Here is a 21,369-nt window from a genome sequence, read left to right as displayed (position 1 = left end):
CCTGCTGCTCTTCTGTGTGGAGTTTGCACAGAGGAAGCCAGAGTACCTCACTGGGTACTCTGGCTTCCTCCGTAGGAGTGAATGAGAGCGTGATTGTCTGTCTCTATGTGTCAGCACTGTGACAGTCTGGCGACCTGTCCAGGGTGTACCCCGCCTCTCGCCCAATGTCATCTGGGATAGGCTCCAGCCCCCCGCGACCCGAGTGCAGATAAGCAGTTACGGATAATGAATGAATGCATTTATGTAAGCAGCCTTTTCATTCTGTAAAGATAGTGCTCATTATAACTACTTAATATACTGTAATGAGGTTTAATTAAAAAAAAAAAAGTAAGTACAATATTTGCTTCAAAATAAAGTGGAATAGAAGTATGAAGTTACATAAAATTGAATTACTCAAGTAAAGTACACATACCTCAAACTGTACTTAGGTACAGTAATAACTGGAGTAATTGGTCTATTTGTAGATGTTTTGTGTCACTTAGCAGCTGTTTTTGTCTCTTAATAATCTTTTTGTATATCTTCATAGATGTTACATATCTCTCTGGTTTTGTGCAGTTTTTGTCTGTGGTTGTTTTGCCTTTTTGTTATATGTATTGTGGTCTCTTTAGCTCTCTTGTAGGCTCTCTTTGTATGCCTTTCCAGTCATTTTATGTATTTTAATTATTTCCTAGTGGTGCATGCCTCTTCAAGTGTCATTTTGGCCCCTGGGATGTACCTGTGAGGCCTATTCAGTAATCAATCTATGCACATTGTGTATTCAATTTCAGAATGTCACAAGCTGAGGTTCATGATTAAACCTCAAACATGATCCCATTTGTTGGCATTTCTGCAAACTTCCCCAGCACTGATTCTTGCATGTGAAGAATAATCTAACTTGCTGTACATGGTTGGATCTAAAATCCAGCATGTAATACAGACAGTAATGTCAACAAATGGTTATCCTTTGGACTGTTTAGCAGGGGGTGGTGCCTCAGCACTTCGCTGCTGACCTGCCATGCAGAGTTAGGAGAGTCTATCGTATTCATTAACTCTCAATAAAGACAGACATGGAGCTCGGATCAACGGTTACTGCTGTGAGGAGTCAGCGGGTGCTGCTTGGTGACCAAGTCCGTCCTGCTGTCATCATAATAAAGGATGGGATGATCCATCAAATACTCTCAAACAGGGACTTTCCTGTGGATGTTGCCTGTGAGGTAAGCTGGCTGATTTTGGATTCTTAAAATGGATATATTTTGAGAGAGCCGGTGAGAGATATCTTTCTATGCATTGATTTAACACTCATAATTATTTGCACTTGGCAGGTGTTGGATGTGGGTGACAGTGTGGTGATGCCAGGTATTGTAGATTGCCATGTGCATGTAAATGAACCAGGCCGCACCTCCTGGGAGGGTTTCTGGACCGCCACCAGGGCTGCTGCAGCTGGAGGGGTGACGACCATTGTGGACATGCCACTGTGAGTTGGACACGCCCCCTCACAAAATCAATATAAAAGCCACTGTCTGACCTTGGGAAGTCAGCGTTGGAGGGTAAAGGTTGCAGGGTAAACAGAGTGTGAGATAAATGTCCTCCTCAGGCAAAGATTAAATGTGCTGGAAGACAACATTGGTAATATTAACACAGTAGTGGTGTATATACTGTGGATCTCAGGCTTATATTTGTGATTTTATGTAAAAAAAAAAAAAAAAAAAGAGAAGAAAAAGCGAAATCTTCTCAATTTGCCATTCGTTTCCATGTGATAACCAGTGGTGGAAAAAGTATTCAGATCCCTTACTTAAGTAAAAGTACTAATACTACACTGTAAGTATTACTCCAGTACAAGCAAAAGTCCTGCATTCAAAACTTACTAAGTAAAAGTAGAAAAGTATGAGCATCAAAATGGTATCAAAAATAAGTATTTCCCACAGAAATAGCATCCCTCCAACTACCACACTTGGAAACTTTCACGAGAAGCTGCAGGAGGCAACAGGGAAGTGTTTTGTGGACACAGCCTTCTGGGGAGGTGTGATTCCTGGCAATCAGGTACAGTGGAACAGCTTGGACAAAACACATTCTCAGCCAGACTTTGCTAAAATATGACTAAACACAAACAACGGATGTCTCCCCTAAATAGCTAGAACTTCGGCCCATGATCCAGGCAGGAGTGGCTGGCTTCAAGTGTTTTCTCATCCATAGTGGGGTGGAGGAATTCCCCCATGTGACTGACTGTGATCTACATGCGGCCATGAAGCAGCTGCAAGGCACGGGAAGTGTCCTGCTGGTAAATCGCCACGTGCAACATCATCCACTACATGCCCAAATAAAATGCAAGAATGTAACTGAAATATCTTCTGCTTTGTCTCCTTTAGTTTCATGCAGAGATGGACGTTAAGCAGACAACAGAGGAAAACGGTGGTAACGATAATTTAAGAGCATTCAATAGATCTTTTTGTGCCATTACATTGTTAGTTGCAGTAGCTGTTAAAGTTATGACGAGGACTTTTTAAATTGGTTATTTAACAGTCTCAATTTAATATGGATGCCTCTACATGACCTACATAAGTAAACAAGAGCAGCAAAAAGAATATTGGAGTTCACTACCCACTTCCTGAGACCCAACATTGACACCATGCTGTGGAGGCCCAGGTTGTACTGCTGGGCACACTGGAGGGAAGCACGGGAGAACAAGAACCAGGACTGAGGAAGACAGACTGTAAGACCTTGCTGCAGTAAAATAATAGGTTTTCTAAAGGGAGTCTGGCAACTGCAGATCTTTACGACATGAGGCAGTGGTGTTAATGGAAACACTACTGATTTTGGACCCGCCAAAATCAACACAAAATTAACGTTCCTTGTAGTAACTTTAAGTATGTGAGCTAATGAGAAAATCAACTAAAAATTTGTCAAGATATGAGATTTGTTGAGTTGAAGTGCATCGGTTGGAAAATGGCATTACTTTACTTTTAGGGCCAATAAATAGCAGCATTTCCGGTAGTTGTATATACAGTCATGGAAAAAAATATTAGACCACCCCTTCAGTTTCTTGTTCATTTTAATGCATGGTACAACTAAAGGTACATTTGTTTTGACATATTTAACTATCGCAACAGAAATGGCTCATAAGAGTTTAATTTAAGAGCTGATCCATGGTTTTCTTCATAATAACCAAAATCATTATCAAGAAAACCATGGAAAATGGCTAGATATCAGCTATCACATTAAACTCTTATGAGCCATATTGTTGTTATCATTATATTTGTCCAAACAAATGTACCTTTAGTTGTACCAGGCATTAAAATGAGCATTAAATTGAAGAAAACAAGGGTCTAATATTTTTTTCCATGACTGTATCTGCCAATTCATGCATCAATGTTCATATTACCATAGTATATTATTCTGATATCCTGCCCTGCTCTGTTTGGAATAAACACCACATCACTCTCCATATTAGACCCTCGTCACTACTCCACCTTTCTGCAGTCCAGACCAGATGTCATGGAGATAGAGGCAATTCGCACCGTCACAGAACTCTGCCTCCAGTACCAGTAAGAACATCAGCGTGGCGACAAATAACCATGTTATTATACTTGATCATTCTGAATATGTAGCAATGAGCTAACTCTCTTTACTCTAACTCTGCTTTAGGGTGCGGTGCCATATAGTTCACCTGTCCTCTGCGAAGCCATTAACACTGATCCAGGAGGCACGGCAGGCCGGAGCCCCCTTGACAGTGGAGACTACACACCACTACCTCAGCCTCAGTGCAGAGAACATACCTGCAGGGGCCACACAGTTCAAGTGCTGCCCCCCCATCAGAGGATCTGTTAACCAGGTAAACATAGGAGGATGCACAGGAAATGAAAGTCTGACTATTACTCTTCGATTACAAGCTGATGATTTTTTATTTTGTGCACACAGGAGCAGTTATGGTCTGCACTAAAAGCTGGGCAGATCGACATGGTGGTGTCTGATCACTCCCCCTGCACCCCTGACCTGAAGAAACTGGATAATGGAGACTTCACTGAGGCGTGGGGAGGAATTTCTTCTCTACAATTTGGTAACTTAACATGTGAAAACCATACTTACAATAGACAATATTTTTTTATTCATTGGAGCAATGATCAAAACTGTAGCCCAAACATGACTGCTAATGAAAAACTCAAAACATTACATTGTTATATTCCACATATCTCCCTAAATAGCTGCGTGTCAACCAGTTCTCCAGTTTTACATTTTCTAGGATGTCCTATTGCCACATTACTTAAGTGCATTGGATTTTCAGCTCCCTAAAGGTCCCAACATGCATTTCAAAAACTATGATCACTGAATGGAAGTGTTACCACAATGCTGCATTCATGTCATATCATAGAAACAATAAATACAAGCAGCTAAATAAAAAGACTGGTAGTTTGTTATCACTGGGAGATGCAGACCTCCTGATGGCTACTGTGCAATTTATCTTACTTGGTATATAGAATTGCATAAGGGCAAACAAAATTATGCCATAAAACGACAACGTAGCAAATATAATTGACAAGTTAATGTCAATCAAAATAAAAATTAAAGGTACACCTATCAATATTTTTAACAACAGTGGTTGTAATGTGAAAGGAGTTGCTTTTAGTGACATGTAGTAGTGCCACTTTCTTCAGTTCCTTGAGTGTTTAACATCTTTCAGCCAATATTTTTCATTTTATGGCCCAAAATTGCTCTCATAAACTGCATGTCCAACTAAAAGCTCTGAATTGTGCATTAAACCTTGAAGTCTATCTATTGACCAGCAGGAGGCGACACCACTGGTTGCAAAAAGAAGTCAGTTAGTATACAAGTGAATAAGAAAATGAGCCTACTTCTCATATGTTTTATCACCTCAGTAAACATTTTCCTAATGAGTTTATGTTCTAAATTGTTAGTTTCAAGTTTTCCTTTACACAGCATTATGTTCATTTTGTAAATTATGGTCCGATTTAGAGTAAAATACAGTATAAAGCAGGATTTACTCGACAGGTCTCTAACAGTACATTCTGTGGTTTCGTCTTTAAACTGAAAACACACTGTGAAGGGGTAAAATTTCTAAGTTTAACATTTTGGTTGCTTGAAAATGTCTTCTTTTTTTCTTTTTTTTCCCAATGTTCTTTTTATTGATGACAAAGTATGTATAAGACAGTCACTGTACAGGAAGAAAATTTTTGATTTTTTTGTACAACATCCACCCATTATACAACACAAACAACTGCCCAAACATCCGAACGTATACATATACAGCCACTGATGCATGTATATGGATATATATACAGTATATACACATACACATATACATCTACATATATATAAATATAAATAATACATTAAAAAAAAAAAAAGGATTAACAACCAAAGGGATGAAATACATGGAAGAAAGAAAAAGATGGAAGAAAATAAATAAATAAGTAACAGAAAATAATAATACTAATACAAAACAAAATAAACAAAATAAATTAAATTTAAAAAAAGGGGGGGGTACTCAGAAATTATTGTTGAGGGTCTCTTATAGAAGAATTATAGTAGAATTTGTTCTCCGATCCCCAAATAGTGTACCTAATCTTCTCTAGATTCATGCAGGATATCATGTCTCTGAGCCAATGTGAATAGGAGGGAGGAAAAATGTCTTCTTTAGTGTTTGGTTGGACTAAAAGCCACTCTAAGGATTTGGCTGTTTTTTTCTGTATTTGAGAAATGATTGTCCCTCTCTAACAAAGCTTTCTAGTTAGCACTAGCATTACCCTATACATAAATTAATTCTGGCTCCCGAACCATTATGCACTACGCTGGTTGCAAAAAACCCAACATGGCGACACTAAAGTAAGTACACTAACTTAAGTACTGTTCTTAAGTACAATTTTTAGGTACTTGTACTTTACTTGAGTATTTCCATTTTATGTAGCTTTATACTTCTACTCCACTACATTTAGAGGCAAATATTGTACCTTTTACTCCACTATATTTAGTTGACAGCTTTAGTTACTTTACAGGTTTAGATTTAACATAAAACATATGATCAATTTAAAGTAATTAGACATTTTTTTAAGTAAATCTCATAACAGTATATTAAGTAACTAAATGAGCCCCGTCTTTACAATATTAGGACACTGCTTACTTAAAAGCATTAATACAAATACTGTAATAATATATTCAGAATATATAAAACAATCTGAGTGGGTCCATTCTGCATAACAAGTACTTTTACTTTTAATACTTTAAGAACATTTTGATGCTGATACTTTTGTTCTTTTACTTCAGGAAGTTTTGAATGCAGGACTTTTACTTGTAGTGGAGTAATTTCAGAGTGTTGTATTAGTACTTTTGCTTAGGTAAGGGATCTGAATACTTTTACCACCACTGGTGACGCCACAGTTACTACATCCACTATTTCTTATACAGTCTGTGGTTTTAAGGCAATAATATGTCAGTGTTGTGTTTACAGCTTGTTTTGCCACCAGGTTGCACTCAACCAGCTCAAGCTCAAGTCAACTCAGTAAAAAGCTACAATATTTACAGATTAATGCGAAGCAGTGTATAAACTTTACTTTGTCCATGACTTCTCACACTTTCCTAACCCCTGGGGACTATAATATGTTTGACGTGACATCATCATGCTCTGTGTCAAAGGTCATGGACTCATCAGTGTCCCATACATACATCCGACTGGTAATCGGTGACCTGATTTAATTCCAAGAATGATTCATTGAACTGATGAGTGATTTGGGAGATGTGAGGTCACACTTACATACTCATAATGTGCGGATTTTGTTTGTGAATTTACATTCTAATGAGTGTCAGGCTTTGAGCTGTAAACCGGATAATGCACCAGCACCAGGCAGCATCACATCACAATTTCCGCGGCTGCTGTCAAAGAGTCATCCAGGCAGTTTTCACATTATTTACTGTCTATGGAGCAGCTCCAGGATTTGTCTCCACATGACAAATCCTCTCTTGCTCTTCAGCTGAAGGAGACACCGGATAAAATGCACCACTTCAACTTCGGTCTGTGCAATGTTAAAGGGAATTTATATGCAAATGTTCTTTTAGGGCGGATTAGTTGCTCCCTCCCTCCTTCCCTCCTCCTACTCATAATCCTTCTGACAATCAGCCACACTGGGTGAAGTTCACAGGGAGGTAAACAAGAGCTAAGGACAGAACAATCATTTACTGTTCAGACATAGACAGAGACAGAGTGAGTGGTCAAAGTCTGACAACAGACTGATTCACAATGTTAACTACCTCCTGATGTGATTCTACCCAAAGAATAAAATGATTGCAGGAGACAAACTATGAACAACCTCATAAATATTTATGGTGTCAACTCTCAGATCTCTACAGGCCACCTTATCTCTACACTTATTTTTAACCATTCGCAGGTCTGCCTCTGTTCTGGAGTTCAGCCAGTAAGAGAGGCTTCCAGCTGTCTGATGTGGTGAGACTCCTCAGCCAGAAAACAGCCCAGCTGAGTCGTCTCGATGACCAGAAGGGCACCCTCGCACCCGGATATGATGCTGACTTGGTCATATGGGACCCAGAGAGAGAATTTGAAGTTTGTATAACGAATCTATAATATAAGCTGCCTATAAAAAGTATTCACCCCCCCTTGGATGTTTCACCCTTTTGTTGTTTTTATACATGGAATCATGGTCAATATTATTTTGCTTTTCTGACAAGAATTTGCAAAAGAATCCTCTTTAATATCAAAGTGAAAACTACGACGGCGTATTAGGGCCAAGTATGAAAAAAAAAATCAAATAAAAATACAGACCGTGGGAGGGGGGTAATATTTTGAGAAAAAGTCGCACATTTACGAGATTAAAAGTGGCAAATTTGCAGGAAAAAAGTAGCAGATTTGAGAAAAAAAGTCCGAAAAATTGTGTTTTGTATGAAAAAGCGGGAGACATCCCGAATGAAATGTGACGATGTAGTACCTTTAAAAAACAAAGCACTAGCCTATTTTTCCGACTTTTTTCTCATAAATCTGCTACTTTTTTCCCGTAGATTTGCCACTTTTAATATCGTAAATCTTTGACCTTTTTTCTCGTAGATTTACAACTTTAATCTCATGAATTTGCGACTTTTTCTAAAAATATTTCCCCCTTCCCCTCGTTTTTTTTTTTTTCATAATTGGCCTAATACGCAGTCGTAGAAAACAGATTTCTTTTACAAAATAATGTCAATTAATTAAAATTATATAAGGTAAGATAAATTATTGCATAAATATTCACCCCCTTTAAAAGCAACTCGCTGGACATTCCACAGAGTGACCAGACAAAAAAGTCTAAATTATATTGACCATGATTTCATGTGAAAAAGCCACATTCACAAGGGTGAAAACATCCAAGGGGGGTGAATACTTTTTATATGCATTGTAAATAAACACCTTAAATCTGCTTACACATTTAAGACAAAGAAAATATATGTACTTCATTGTATTCATTCCATTTTCTATCACACTTTGCAGATTAAAGAAGCAAGCATACATCATAAAAACAAGGTAAAGCACTTGAAATGAGCACATGGTATGACGATTAAATCTCGACTCTGAAAAGTAACTTAAGCTGCCAGCTAACTGCAGTGGAGTAAGTACAATATTTGCCTCAAAATGTAGTGGAGTAGAAGTATAAAGTTACGTAAAATGGAAACACTGAAGTAAAGTACAAGTACCTTTAAATTACTTAAGTACAGTACTTGAGTAAATGTAATTTTAATTTAATTAATTTAATTTTATTGTGGCTAAGCATCTCATTGTGTGCGTGTGTGTGTGTGTGTGTGTGCGTGCGTGCAGATAACTCCTTACCTCGGCATCACACTGCGAGGAGTAGTGTGTTGCACCATCGTCCGGGGGCGGCTGGTGTACAGAGAAGGCTCCTTCTGCCCCGAGCCTCTGGGGAAACATCTCCTCATCCCTCAGAGGAGAAATCAAGCCCAGCTGTGAAGCACAATAACCATAAATTGTAATAAAATCTCAACATATCTCAATTATTGTGTTGTCTGAATCTGTGTAAAAGTGCACCATGTTGTTTTCGTAATCCCTCTCACACCTAATGAATGCTTTTCATTACATTTTATTGTCTACACACTTTTATATTACAATTTGCATTTATATTAAAATTGCAAACACTTGCTGGTTAAAGAGATATTTAACACTTTTTATAACCTTATAATAGTGTCAGAAATTTGATTTAACTGCCAATTATCAACTAAAAATGTTGAACTAGAACAAATACAAAACAAATACATACTCATTAAATATAACCTTCTTTTTCAGGTCTTTGAGACAAAGTTAGTGCGCTATAACACATCAAAATTAAATAATCATTCCAAAATGCCATTTACTGGTACTTCATAATCAATTTTAAAAAATCTGAATCTTTTAGGGGGGCTATAATTGATGACACTGGCCCAAGTGGCAACACCTGGAAGTGGCTTATACCTGCATTATTTCTAATCACCAGCAGGGGGGGTGACTCCACTGCTTGAAAAAGGAAGTCTGATTGTATAGAAGTCTATGAGAAAATCACTCTACTTTTCACTTGATTTATTTCCTCAGTAAAAATGTTAAGGATGGCTCTATGGTCTCAAACACTTGTGTCAAGTCTTCTTCGATACAGCATCATGTTCATTTTGTAAATTATGGTCCCATTTAGAGTCAAATAGACAATATAGCAGGGTATTATTTATTGCATGTGATTGACAGATCGCTTCCATGATGATCACAGTGGATTGTCAGTTGAATTCATTTTTTAAAAATATTTTGGTCAGCTAAAAATGTCCTGCTCAGTGGTACTAAAAGACACTATAAGGAGTCGACTGTTCAGTATTAATTATGGACACCTTGCTAACCAAAGCTAGCTAGCATTAGTGTTCTCTAATAACTTGGCATCCTCCTCCACAACTTATTTCGCCAACATTTTTTCACTTCTCACCAGAGGCAAAAAATCTGCCAATAAAAGGACACCAAATGAACTACTGAAAATAAAAAAATATATTGTGCAGACCCTTAAATCTGTTTTACTTTTTGGGCCATTTCAACACTGTTTGAGCTCACACTGTCCGCATTTGTGCAACCTATAGTCATGGAAAAAATTATTAGACCACCCTTTTTTTCTTCAATTTCTTGTTCATTTTAATGCCTGGTACAACTAAAGGTACATTTGTTTGGACAAATATAATGATAGCAAAAATAGCTCACAAGAGTTTAATTTAAGAGCTGATATCTAGCTTTCCATGGTTTTCTTGATCATGAATTTGGATATTATTAAGAAAACCATGGAAAATGGCTAGATATCAGCTCTTAAACTCTTGTGAGCTATTTTTGTTGCCATCATTATATTTGTCCAAACAAATGTACATTTAGTTGTACCAGGCATTAAAATGAACAAGACACTGAAGAAAACAATGGTCTAATATTTTTTTCCATGACTGTATGAACTCTCACTAACTGTAACTAGTCAGAATGTACAACTAACAGATTTAAAATATATGCTAACAAGGGCTCCTTTTAGTTGTGGAAAACACAAATACATAAAGATACATGTCACCTTGTTTACTAAGGCAACCGCACAGCAGTTTAATAGCTAAGCCTGGTCAAGAGTGTGTCGTCAATGATTAACATTAGGGGACATGTTGGGTGACTTCCTTATCTCTAAAATTGGAAAGTATCCATCTACCTGAGCTCATTGTGCGCAGACAGCAACAAGTGTTGACAGAAGAACAGCAGATAAAAGCAGACTCCTCACCAGAGGTCCTCACTGGTCAGACAGAGGGGTGTGCTCAACTCAGGCTTTACTTCACTTGCTTCCAGGGCTATTTGTGGTTTTTACCAAGCTCGACACACTGCTGGGAACATGCCGTCCGTCTCTGTACCTCCACCAAAGTGCCTGCAGAAACCACTGGTGGTTCCTTATCGTCACATGTTTGGACCAGGACCTTCCAATGTACCTCCACGAATCCTGAAGGCGGGGGCTGAGCCTGTCATTGGACACATGCATCCAGAGATATTTGAGGTAACTCAAGGGGTTCAGCACACATGATGTAGCAAGAAGAGAAAGATTAAAGAAAAAACATGAACTTTTACGAGCAGAAAAATGTACACCCCAAACAGTATAAAGATACACACTTTAAAAACCAAGAATAGATATATTTACACTGACTACATTGTGATGGAGGACTGTGGGAATGATTGTAAACCCTTCCCTATTCCCCTCCATCTTCATCGTGCACAGAACAGCAATTGTTCTGTTTCAAAGTCAGAGACATAAATGTTATATTCTACAACACATCACTGTAATAACACTCAGAAAAAATGTTGCATCTATCACAAATTGTCAGTACTGGAAAGAAAAGAACTTTTACTCCTGTACTAAAGTATCATTTTATGCTATGATGTACTTTATACTTGTTCTTGGAAATATTGCAAAGCACAGTAATATCATCCACAACTTAAAATTTATAAACTGCAGCCAAGGCAGGCTGTTTTGATTAAAAGTCATTCGACAAACTGTGTATGTGCTTGTGTTGTTGTCTTTGTGAGGAACAATTTCAGTTTTAAATCATTGTATTGAGGACATTTCTGCATTATGGGGACACTTCAGCCAATCTTTACTACTTTAAATGACTGTTCGAGGGGAGAGAGAGAGAGAATACTTGCAAGTGGAGCTGCAACTTATTTGGCAGTTTAATTGTGAAAAATGCCCATCACAGTTTAACAGGTTGACATGTTTGAATGTCTTGTTTTGTCAGAGCAACATTCCAAAACTTGAATGTATTGTGTTTATTATCATGAAAAACTAAGGGAATCAGCAAACGGTCATATCCGAAAAGTTAATTTGTGGCTTTTTCTGCTTAAAGTTGACATATTATCAGAAATGTTGCTGATTCACTAAGCCTCATGATTGTACAGATTGAAAGACTTGCTGCTAACCTGTGTAAAACCAGTGGTGGAATGTAACTAAGTACATTTACTCAGGTACTGTACTTAAGTACAATTTTGAGATACTTGTACTTCACTTGAGTATTTCAATTTCATGTAACTTTTTACTTCTACTTCACTAAATTTTTAGGCAAATATTGTACTTTTTACTCCACTACATTTAGTTGACAGCTTTAGTTACTTTTCAGGTCGAGATTTAACATGAAAACATGATCAGTTTAAACTGATTAGACTTTTTTTTAAAAACAAAATCTTATAACAGTTTATTAAGTAGTTAATGGAACCCTGTCTTTACAAATTAGCATCAATACAAATAATGTAATTATATTAAGAATATATAAAACAATCTGAGTGGGTCCATTCTGCATAACGAGTACTTTTACTTTTGATACTTTAAGTACATTTTGATGCCGATACTTTTGTACTTTTACTTCAGTAAGGTTTGAATGCAGGACTTTTACTTGTAGTTGAGTCTACCACTCATTGAAAACAACAGGGTAGTACTGTAGAGAAAATGTGTTTCTATTTGACCAGCGTTTCCTAATTTTATGTCATAGATAATGAGTGACATCAAAAGTGGGATCCAGTACATGTTCCAGACTCAGAACAGCATGACTCTAGCTGTGAGTGGTACTGGCCACACTGCTATGGAGTGTGCCATCTTCAATGCAGTAGAGTGCGGGGAGAGTGTACTGACTGCTGTCAACGGCATATGGGGAGAGCGAGCAGCTGAAATGGCTGAGAGGATAGGTAAGGCTTGGTATTCTGTATTATTCAACAACAAATCCCATGAAAATACAAAGCTGACAATGCATTAGTCAACCAAGTGACTTTTCTGTTCTGGTCCTGGATTCCTTCTAAAGAAGTTCATTTTTAACCCTCCTGTTATGTTTGTTTCTCAAGAACAGCAATAATGTTCATGGGTCAATTTGACCTGGGGCATGTTTAATTATTCAAAAGTGTCAGAAACTTAAACTTAAACTTTGAAACTTAAACTTTGAAATGGGTCAATTTGACCCGCAACATAACAGGCGGTTTAAAAAGATTCCAAATACAGGTGCATCTCAATAAATTAGTCTAAATATCATGAAAAAGTCAATTTCCAGTAGTTCAAATCAAATAGCCCTAACCAAGTATTGAGTGCATATAGATGGACATACTTTTCAGAGGCCAACATTTCCATTTTAAACATACTTAAATTGGTCTTTCGTTATATCAAATTTTTTGAGGCACTGAATTTTAGGTTTTCATTAAATGTAAGCCATAATCATTATAATTAGAAGAAATTAAATACATTAAGACATGAAATGTTTCATTCTTTTTGTAATGGATCTATATAAATGAGTTATTTCCACTTTTTGAATTGAATTACTGACATAAAATAACTGTATGATATTCTAATTTATTAAGATGCACCTGTACAACAGCAGTAACTGTTTTAAAAGTCTTGTTTTTAGCAAACAGCCCCTACACAGCAGTATACAGTTAATCTATATAGGGGACTATTTTCAGCTGCAGATTAACACACATTTGCGCTACTGTTTCCAAAAGCAGGGTGATGTATAGGGAGAAGACTTGAAAATAAACTACAGTGCCTGTGTTCACCATAATAAAGGAACATGTCACATATGTGAGAATAAAAATTAAGTAATTCATTTCTACGTGTGTATTAACCCAACAGGTGCCAGAGTAAATACCATTGTGACTTCCCCTGGTGGATTCTTCACTAATGCAGAAATTGAGCAGGTATCACTTTGACTCTGCAGTTATCAGATTACTCAGATTAATTCTGTCAAAGCTTTAGTGTGTGTGATCGCACTGTTATGTCACCACAGGCCTTATCACGACACAGACCGGTCGTGTTCTTCCTCGCACAAGGAGAATCTTCTACAGGAGTCCTGCATCCTTTGGATGGTATCGGACAGCTCTGCCATAAGTAAGAGCCCACGATTGCTCATCATCGTTACATCTGTGACAACAATACAGTCAGATTAGTTTAAGATTTCCTTTATTAGTCCCACAATGGGGAATTTTCAAGAGTCACAGCAGCAAAGTGGATAGCAAAAAACAATAAATAGTAAAACAGCAGTATAAACTAGAAACACAGTCATGGAAAAAAATATTAGACCACCCTTGTTTTTTTCAGTTTCTTGTTCATTTTAATGCCTGGTACAACTAAAGGTACATTTGTTTGGACAAATATAATGATAAAAAAATAGCTCACATGAGTTTAATTTAAGAGCTGATATCTAGCCATTTTCCATGGTTTTCTTGATAATAACCAAAATCATTATCAAGACAACCATGAAACATAAAGGTACATTTGTCCAAACAAATGTAGCTTTAGTTGTACCAGGCATTAAAATGAAATTGAAGAAAACAATGGTCTAATAATTTTTTCCATGACTGCATAAGAAAGGTATTAGCAAATAAACAAGTTAAAAAATATAATAAAGTATTAACAATTTACAATATAAACAAGTATAAATATAAAAAGTATTACCAATTGAATAAAATAAAAAAAAATAAAAAAACTTTAGGTACATTATATATAGTGTAGACAGAGTCATCAGTTGGATATGGACCATTGCAGAGAATATTACACATAAATTATAGAAATATTGTGCAGTGTTTACAGTGCAGTGATTGTCAAAAAAAAAAAAAACACTGTACAATATTCTATAATTTACAGGTGCATCTCAATACATTAGAATATCATGGAAAAGTAAATTCCCAGTAATTTAAGTCAAATAGCCCCAACCAAGTATTTGGTGCACATAGAAGGACATACTTTTTAGAGGCCAATATTTCCAGATTAAACATTCTTTTTAAAATTGGTCTTTTGTAATTAATTTTTTTAACACTGAATTTTAGGTCTTCATTAAATGTAAGCCATAATCATTATGATTAGAAGAAATTAAATAAATTAAGACATATGTTTCATTCTGTGTGTAATCGATCTATATAATGTGTTATTTCCACTTTTTTAATTTAATTACTGACATAAATAAACTTTTCCATGATATTCTAATTTATTGAGATGCACCTGTATAGGCAGATTATAGTGATGTTATGATTTGTGCTTACAGGTACAACTGCTTGTTTCTTGTCGATGCTGTGGCGTCAATGGGAGGTTCCCCTCTTTATATGGACCAGCAAGGTTGAGTATTGAATCCTAAAAGATGTTTCCAGCCTCTCTGGGGCAGCTGATGAAACCATTAACTGTGTTACATTATCCATTTGGGTGGCACCAAGTATAGATTTATATTTTTGGTGTGTATGTTGGTGTATGATGTGTTTGCAGGGATAGACATCCTATACACAGGCTCCCAGAAGGTGTTGAATGCTCCTCCAGGAACAGCTCCCATCTCGTTTAGTGAGAGAGCATGGTGAGAAATGTAATGTATACACAAGTCATTCACAGTATGTGACATGTATATTTAAGGTTTATTCCATCCACAGCCAGAAAATATTCAGCCGGAGGACAAAGCCTGTGTCTTTCTTCTTGGATTTGGGTTGGCTCGCAAACTACTGGGGATGTGATGGCAAGCCGTCACGTGTGTAAGACAATTTTTTTCCCCTGCAGACAGGAACTGATTAGATTTCAAGCTGTGCTCTCATTTTAGCCACACTTTCACAATTTCTCTTCCATTTCCTCTCTATAGATATCACCACACAGGTCCGGTCACTGCTTTCTACTCTCTGAGGGAGAGTCTGGCTGTCCTTGTTGAACAGGTGGGACATGTTAGAAAGAATTATTCTGACTTTTTATCTGTCAGAGAGCTTCAAAATGTCAGTGCATATAGTGATTGTATTGATTGTATTCAGATCCCTTACTTAAGTAAAAGCACTAATACCACACTGTGAAATTACTCCACTACAAATCAAAGTCCTGCATTCAAAACTTACTTCAGTAACAAGACAAAAAGTATCAGCATCAACATGTACTTAATGTAAAAGTACTCATTATGCAGAATTAACCTACTCAGATTGATTTATATATTACAAATATATGATTGGATTATTATTATTATTATTATTATTATTGATGCATTTATGTAAGCAGTGTTTTAATTTTCTCAAGGTAGGGCTCATTTTAACTACTTAATATACTGTTATAAGGCCTAAATAAAAAAAATGTCTAATAAACTGATCATGTTTTTATTTTAAATCTTTATGTGAAAAGTAACTAAAGCTGTCAGCTAAATGTAGAAAGTCTAATATTTGCCTCAAAATGTAGTGAAGTAGAAGTAAAAAGTTACATAAAATGGAAATACCCAAGTAAAATACAAGTACCTCAAAATTGTACTTAAGTACAATACTTGAGGAAATGTACTTAGTTACTTTCCACCACCGTTAGCGTGACAATTAATATAAGTATGTAAATATGGGTAATCTATAATTTAGTCTATCATGTTTTGACTGTCAGTTTTTCTGCCTTTTTTCTGTCACTCTCAGGGTCTGGAGAATTCATGGGAGAGACATCAGAGAGTGGCAGAATATTTCCATGCTGGCCTAGAGAGCATGGGTCTCAAACTTTTTGTCAAAGAAAAAGTGAGTTTCAAGTTTCAACATTACCATTTTAATCAAAATCCATCATAGAATCAGGACAGAAAAATGTTCATCATATACACTATAAAAGGGAGAAAACGTAACATTTATGACTTCAATCGTTACAGGAAGCAAGACTCCCTACAGTCACCACTATTGTTGCTCCTCATGGATATGACTGGAAAGAGATCACAGCCTACATCATGAAAACACACAATTTAGAGATTTCTGGAGGGCTTGGACCATCAGTTGGCTTGGTAAAAGAAAGGATTAATCAGATACTTTGTACACTGTAAAAAAAGATAAACAATAGCTACTCAATAAAATTGAGGCAACAGATTGCACGCAATATTATTAATTAAATCTAACTACGTTACAAGTTGAGTTAATAACATCAGGAAGTGCCTGTCAATTAAAAACGGACTAATTCTATTGTGTTGGATTCATTCAAAATTATCTTGATTTAGAATTACATACACATAAAGATTATATTTCATGTGATCAAAATAAGTAGATTATATCTCAGACATTTTTATATTAAAGTTACTTAAACAACTGCCTCAAAATCAAGGACACATTTATATTTAATACGTTTTATCAAATATATTTAGTAAAATTAAATGACTACAGAATCATTTATTACAGTGTATAACATTTCTTTCTGCTTGTATTGACAATGCCTTCTTGTCACTTGAGTCCTGCCTAAATCCCAGATGTGTTTGTATTTGTTCAGGTGCTGCGTGTGGGACTGATGGGATGTAACAGCAGCAAGGACAATGTTGACATGGTGTTGGCTGCACTTAAAGATGCTCTGAAACACTGCCACAAGAGCAAAGTGTAACATGTTGCTGTTGGATGCTGTAAAGATAATCAAGGAAGAGTTTGTGTAATAAATAAACCATTGTTTATTACACAATTATTTTATTAACCAGTGGCTGTCTTGTGTGGCTCAATCATTACTTGATTAAGTTTAAGATTAAGTTTTCTGCATAATGCTCAGTACTGTTTGATAGCAGCAGTCTGTAGTCGAATGCAAACCTTTAGTTTTCAGTCTAACCACACAAGAACAAATAATTTGACCAAAGTATTTCACTCTTAATGGTATGTTAGATACATTTCATATGTAAAGAGAGACCACATTGTGCTTTCTTTCCTAGCAAACCATCTTTACATCAGTGGGTTTTCTCATGGTGGACTTCCTTACCATTTTGGTCAGAAAAAAAAGCCTATGCTATATGGGGAGCAAAATGTAAAATTGAATTAACATTTTTTTCCACTGATATAAATCAAATATTTAGCTCACTTTCTTCACATTGTACGGAGCCCCCCAGGGGACACGGGGGAAAAAAAAAGATGGGTGAAAAAAAAAAAAAAATGATGGGTGAAAAAAAAAAAAAAAGGACGGACTTTTGCGAGATCCCGAGATAGTTTTGCGAGATCCCAAGTTAGTTTTGCGAGATCCCGAGTTAGTTTTGCGAGATCCCGAGTTAGTTTTGCGAGATCCCGAGATACTGACGAAAGAAGAGGAGCAATGGAGGAGCGATATTCGCCTATTTTCCGGCCTTCTAACTGGAATAGCGTCACGAAAACCGCACCAATTTCCCCCAGGATGGTTTTATTTTGTACAGAATACTAAGACTGACATTTCACAGGCTTGATCAACTCCCCAAAATCAGCGAGTCTGGCGAAAGATTAAAGTAACCGGGCCGAATATACGTCCTAGTGCCCAACGGCAGCCAGAGTGCTTAGGGACCGTCGCAAAAGTGCAACGTCTTTCTTTTCTATTTTTAATAACTCACTGGAAATTCATCTAATAAACACCAAACGACTTCTGATGTGTTCATGAACTCACTGTGGACTTCCCACACCCTTTATTTTCAATACACACCTTTTCAGTTCCTTTTATTCAGTGTGTACAATATTTAAGCCTTTTATTTTGTAATAGCTCTCTTGTTTTTATAGATAGCCTATCAACACCAAACCACTTCTGATGTGTTCATGAACTCATTGTGGATTCCCCACATCCTTTATTGTCGTAAAACAAACACTTTAAATTTCAGATATCATTCCTTCCAGTGTGTCACCAATCATAAGACATCTGTAAGACAATGAATAAAAATGTAATTTACGTATTTAATTACTGTGCAGCCCAATTTATATATGACTATGTTCAACAAAAGACAAAGACTGCTCTTAGTATTTTAACTCCTCACTATTGCTTGCTATAGTTGTTCTCGATTTTCTGTTTTGGAAAGCATCACGAGCTGATGGTCAAGTACAGATGCATACTTGTGGCTGTAGTAATCATATTTTTGTTTATTCACTTTGCTTTAACAGCTTGCAATTAATGCTAAACTACCTGAAAGGTTGTATGTGTCATGCTTGAATGACAATTTGCATGCTTGACCTGAATTAACAGCAGCAATTTTGAAGAAAAAGAACAGTGAGGTCAAAATAAAAAATGAGAAATGTAAAGAAATGAATGATGTCTAAGAATCTTGTAAGGGTTTTAAAGGAAAGCAAGAAGCTGTGGAAGCTTCATAGTGAGTTCATGAACACATCAGAAGTGTTTTGAAGTCGATATGTAGAAAAACAAGTGAGTTATTAAAAAATAAAAGCCTTAAGTATGAATAGAATATACACGCTTATTGCTCCTTATATCTAAACAACTTGTAAAGGTTTTGCTTGAAACTAAAGGGTTGTGACTGATTCAAACAGCTATCAAATAAGAAAGGCCTTATATATGAAAGAACTATACACACATATTACTTGTGCCTTTAAAAAAGGGGGTTTATTGAAAATAAAGGGTTGTGGGAAATCCACAATGAGTTCATGAACACATCAGAAGTGGTTTGGTGTTGATAGGCTATCTATAAAAACAAGAGAGCTATTACAAAATAAAAGGCTTAAATATTGTACACACTGAATAAAAGGAATTGAAAAGGTGTGTATTGAAAATAAAGGGTGTGGGAAGTCCACAGTGAGTTCATGAACACATCAGAAGTCGTTTGGTGTTTATTACATGAATTTCCAGTGAGTTATTAAAAATAGAAAAGAAAGACGTTGCACTTTTGCGACGGTCCCTAAGCACTCTGGCTGCCGTTGGGCACTAGGACGTATATTCGGCCCGGTTACTTTAATCTTTCGCCAGACTCGCTGATTTTGGGGAGTTGATCAAGCCTGTGAAATGTCAGTCTTAGTTTTCTGTACAAAATAAAACCATCCTGGGGGAAATTGGTGCGGTTTTCGTGACGCTATTCCAGTTAGAAGGCCGGAAAATAGGCGAATATCGCTCCTCCATTGCTCCTCTTCTTTCGTCAGTATCTCGGGATCTCGCAAAACTAACTCGGGATCTCGCAAAAGTATCTCGGGATCTCGCAAAAGTATCTCGGGATCTCGCAAAACTTCTTCTTTCTTCTTCTTTGTGTTGTTTTATGGCGGTTGACAAACAACTTTTTGGTGTATTACCGCCACCTACTGATATGGAGTGTGGACCGGGACTTTTCACATTCCTGAGTTTAACTAAATAAAAATAATAATAATAAAAATAAATAAATAAATTAAATTAAAAAATAAATAAATAAATAAATAAAACAAATAAAAAAATAAAAAATAACAAAAGAGAAAGTACATAAATTATATTCTCTCTATTAATCTTGTTCTCCTAAGATACTGTAACAAAAAGGAAAAACATTTCTCCTCTGAACTTCTTTGTAAAAGATCCCGTAAATCAAAGTTCAACTTAATTCCTTTAAGATTCAATATCAGTTCCCTTCTCTCCTGATCATACTTCTGACAATAAAGCATCACATGTTCTAAATTTTCTTCTTCATTACAATATTGACATCTTCCCGAATTGTGTTTTCCCATTTTAAATAGTGTACTGTTTAATGCTGTATGACCCAATCTTAATCTGGATATTATTGTTTCCTCTTTTCGTGTTCTCCCCACGCTTCTCATCACACCTACTTTCCTTTGAATTCTATATAACCATCTTCCTTTTCTCTCTTCTTCCCACTGCTTTTGCCACCTTTCTTTCAATTTGCACTTGATTATAGTTTTCACTTCTGTTTTACTAAATGGAACCCCGATATCAATATTATTCCTTTTTGTTGCTTCCTTTGCACATTTGTCCGCCAATTCATTTCCTTTGATTCCTATATGCGCTGGTATCCATACCATTATTATACTTATTCCCATCATTTGAATTCTGTATAATGTTTGTTGTATTTCTATTAAAACATCTGGCCTACCTTCTGATTTGTTATTTCTCACACTGATTAATGATGAACTGGAGTCAGAGCATACTACTGCTCTTAAAGGTCTCACCTCTTCAACCCACTGTAATGCTAGCAAAATCGCCAACATCTCTCCTGTATACACTGACAGTCCATCACTGATTCGTTTGTGTATTTTAATACTAAATTCTGGGACTATGAATGATATACCGATTTTATTAGTTGAGTTTTTTGAAGCATCTGTATAAATCTGAACATATCTATAATAATTATTTTCTATATATGTCTTTATTACTAGTGGATGTAAAATAAATTCCTTATCTTTGTTCTTTTTTCCCAGCAATGTTAGATCAACAATGGGATCAGGAAGTATCCATGGATGTATTACAGAGAGTGGTACCGTTTGACAAATATCTATTTCATTTACTTCAAGTTCTTTTGCTTTCTGCTCAATTACCCATCCAAAACTTTTTGTTTCTCTTCTCTCTTTCTCCCAGCATTGTTTCAGTATATCTTGTGTTGGATGATCTTCATTATGTCCTTTTAGATTAACCCAGTAATTTATTGATAACTGTGTTCTTCTTAATTCTAATGGCATTTCTCCCATTTCCACTTGTAATGCTGATGTAGGGGTTGTTCTAATAGCAC

At 36.3% G+C, this 21,369-nt stretch overlaps 2 protein-coding genes across 2 annotated transcripts; both read left to right on the top strand.

Moving 5' to 3' along the window:
* Positions 1-912: 912 nt before the first annotated feature.
* Positions 913-8,976, top strand: zgc:103559 (Allantoinase, mitochondrial). The gene is made up of 11 exons (XM_059341456.1): positions 913-1,193; positions 1,302-1,453; positions 1,905-2,019; positions 2,111-2,257; positions 2,346-2,391; positions 3,428-3,521; positions 3,622-3,808; positions 3,895-4,033; positions 7,374-7,546; positions 8,462-8,494; positions 8,786-8,976. The coding sequence occupies exons 1-11, from the start codon at positions 1,047-1,049 to the stop codon at positions 8,933-8,935; spliced, it is 1,383 nt and encodes a 460-aa protein (XP_059197439.1). The 5' UTR covers positions 913-1,046; the 3' UTR covers positions 8,936-8,976.
* A 1,736-nt stretch (positions 8,977-10,712) lies between these two features.
* On the top strand, positions 10,713-17,383 carry agxta (alanine--glyoxylate and serine--pyruvate aminotransferase a). The gene is made up of 11 exons (XM_059341457.1): positions 10,713-11,006; positions 12,490-12,682; positions 13,614-13,678; positions 13,768-13,868; positions 15,022-15,092; positions 15,237-15,321; positions 15,395-15,493; positions 15,598-15,667; positions 16,391-16,486; positions 16,612-16,740; positions 17,217-17,383. The coding sequence occupies exons 1-11, from the start codon at positions 10,848-10,850 to the stop codon at positions 17,322-17,324; spliced, it is 1,176 nt and encodes a 391-aa protein (XP_059197440.1). The 5' UTR covers positions 10,713-10,847; the 3' UTR covers positions 17,325-17,383.
* Positions 17,384-21,369: the final 3,986 nt, after the last annotated feature.

This window comes from Centropristis striata, chromosome 9 (assembly GCF_030273125.1).
Source record: "Centropristis striata isolate RG_2023a ecotype Rhode Island chromosome 9, C.striata_1.0, whole genome shotgun sequence".
NCBI classification, from domain to species: domain Eukaryota; kingdom Metazoa; phylum Chordata; class Actinopteri; order Perciformes; family Serranidae; genus Centropristis; species Centropristis striata.
The sequence above is the reverse complement of the archived record's forward strand: the minus strand, read 5'-3'. Positions and strand labels throughout refer to the sequence as shown.

What these genes read in the sequence shown, in the direction of transcription:
- agxta (XM_059341457.1), top strand. Translation starts at nt 10,848, where the DNA reads ATGCCGTCCGTCTCTGTACCTCCACCAAAGTGCCTGCAGAAACCACTG. An exon ending in ATCGGACAGCTCTGCCATAA is followed by an intron (nt 13,869 to 15,021) that starts GTAAGAGCCCAC and finishes TTGTGCTTACAG; the next exon opens with GTACAACTGCTTGTTTCTTG. An exon ending in TCGTTTAGTGAGAGAGCATG is followed by an intron (nt 15,322 to 15,394) that starts GTGAGAAATGTA and finishes TTCCATCCACAG; the next exon opens with CCAGAAAATATTCAGCCGGA.
- zgc:103559 (XM_059341456.1), top strand. Translation starts at nt 1,047, where the DNA reads ATGGAGCTCGGATCAACGGTTACTGCTGTGAGGAGTCAGCGGGTGCTG. An exon ending in GCACGGGAAGTGTCCTGCTG is followed by an intron (nt 2,258 to 2,345) that starts GTAAATCGCCAC and finishes TGTCTCCTTTAG; the next exon opens with TTTCATGCAGAGATGGACGT. An exon ending in GCATACATCATAAAAACAAG is followed by an intron (nt 8,495 to 8,785) that starts GTAAAGCACTTG and finishes GCGTGCGTGCAG; the next exon opens with ATAACTCCTTACCTCGGCAT.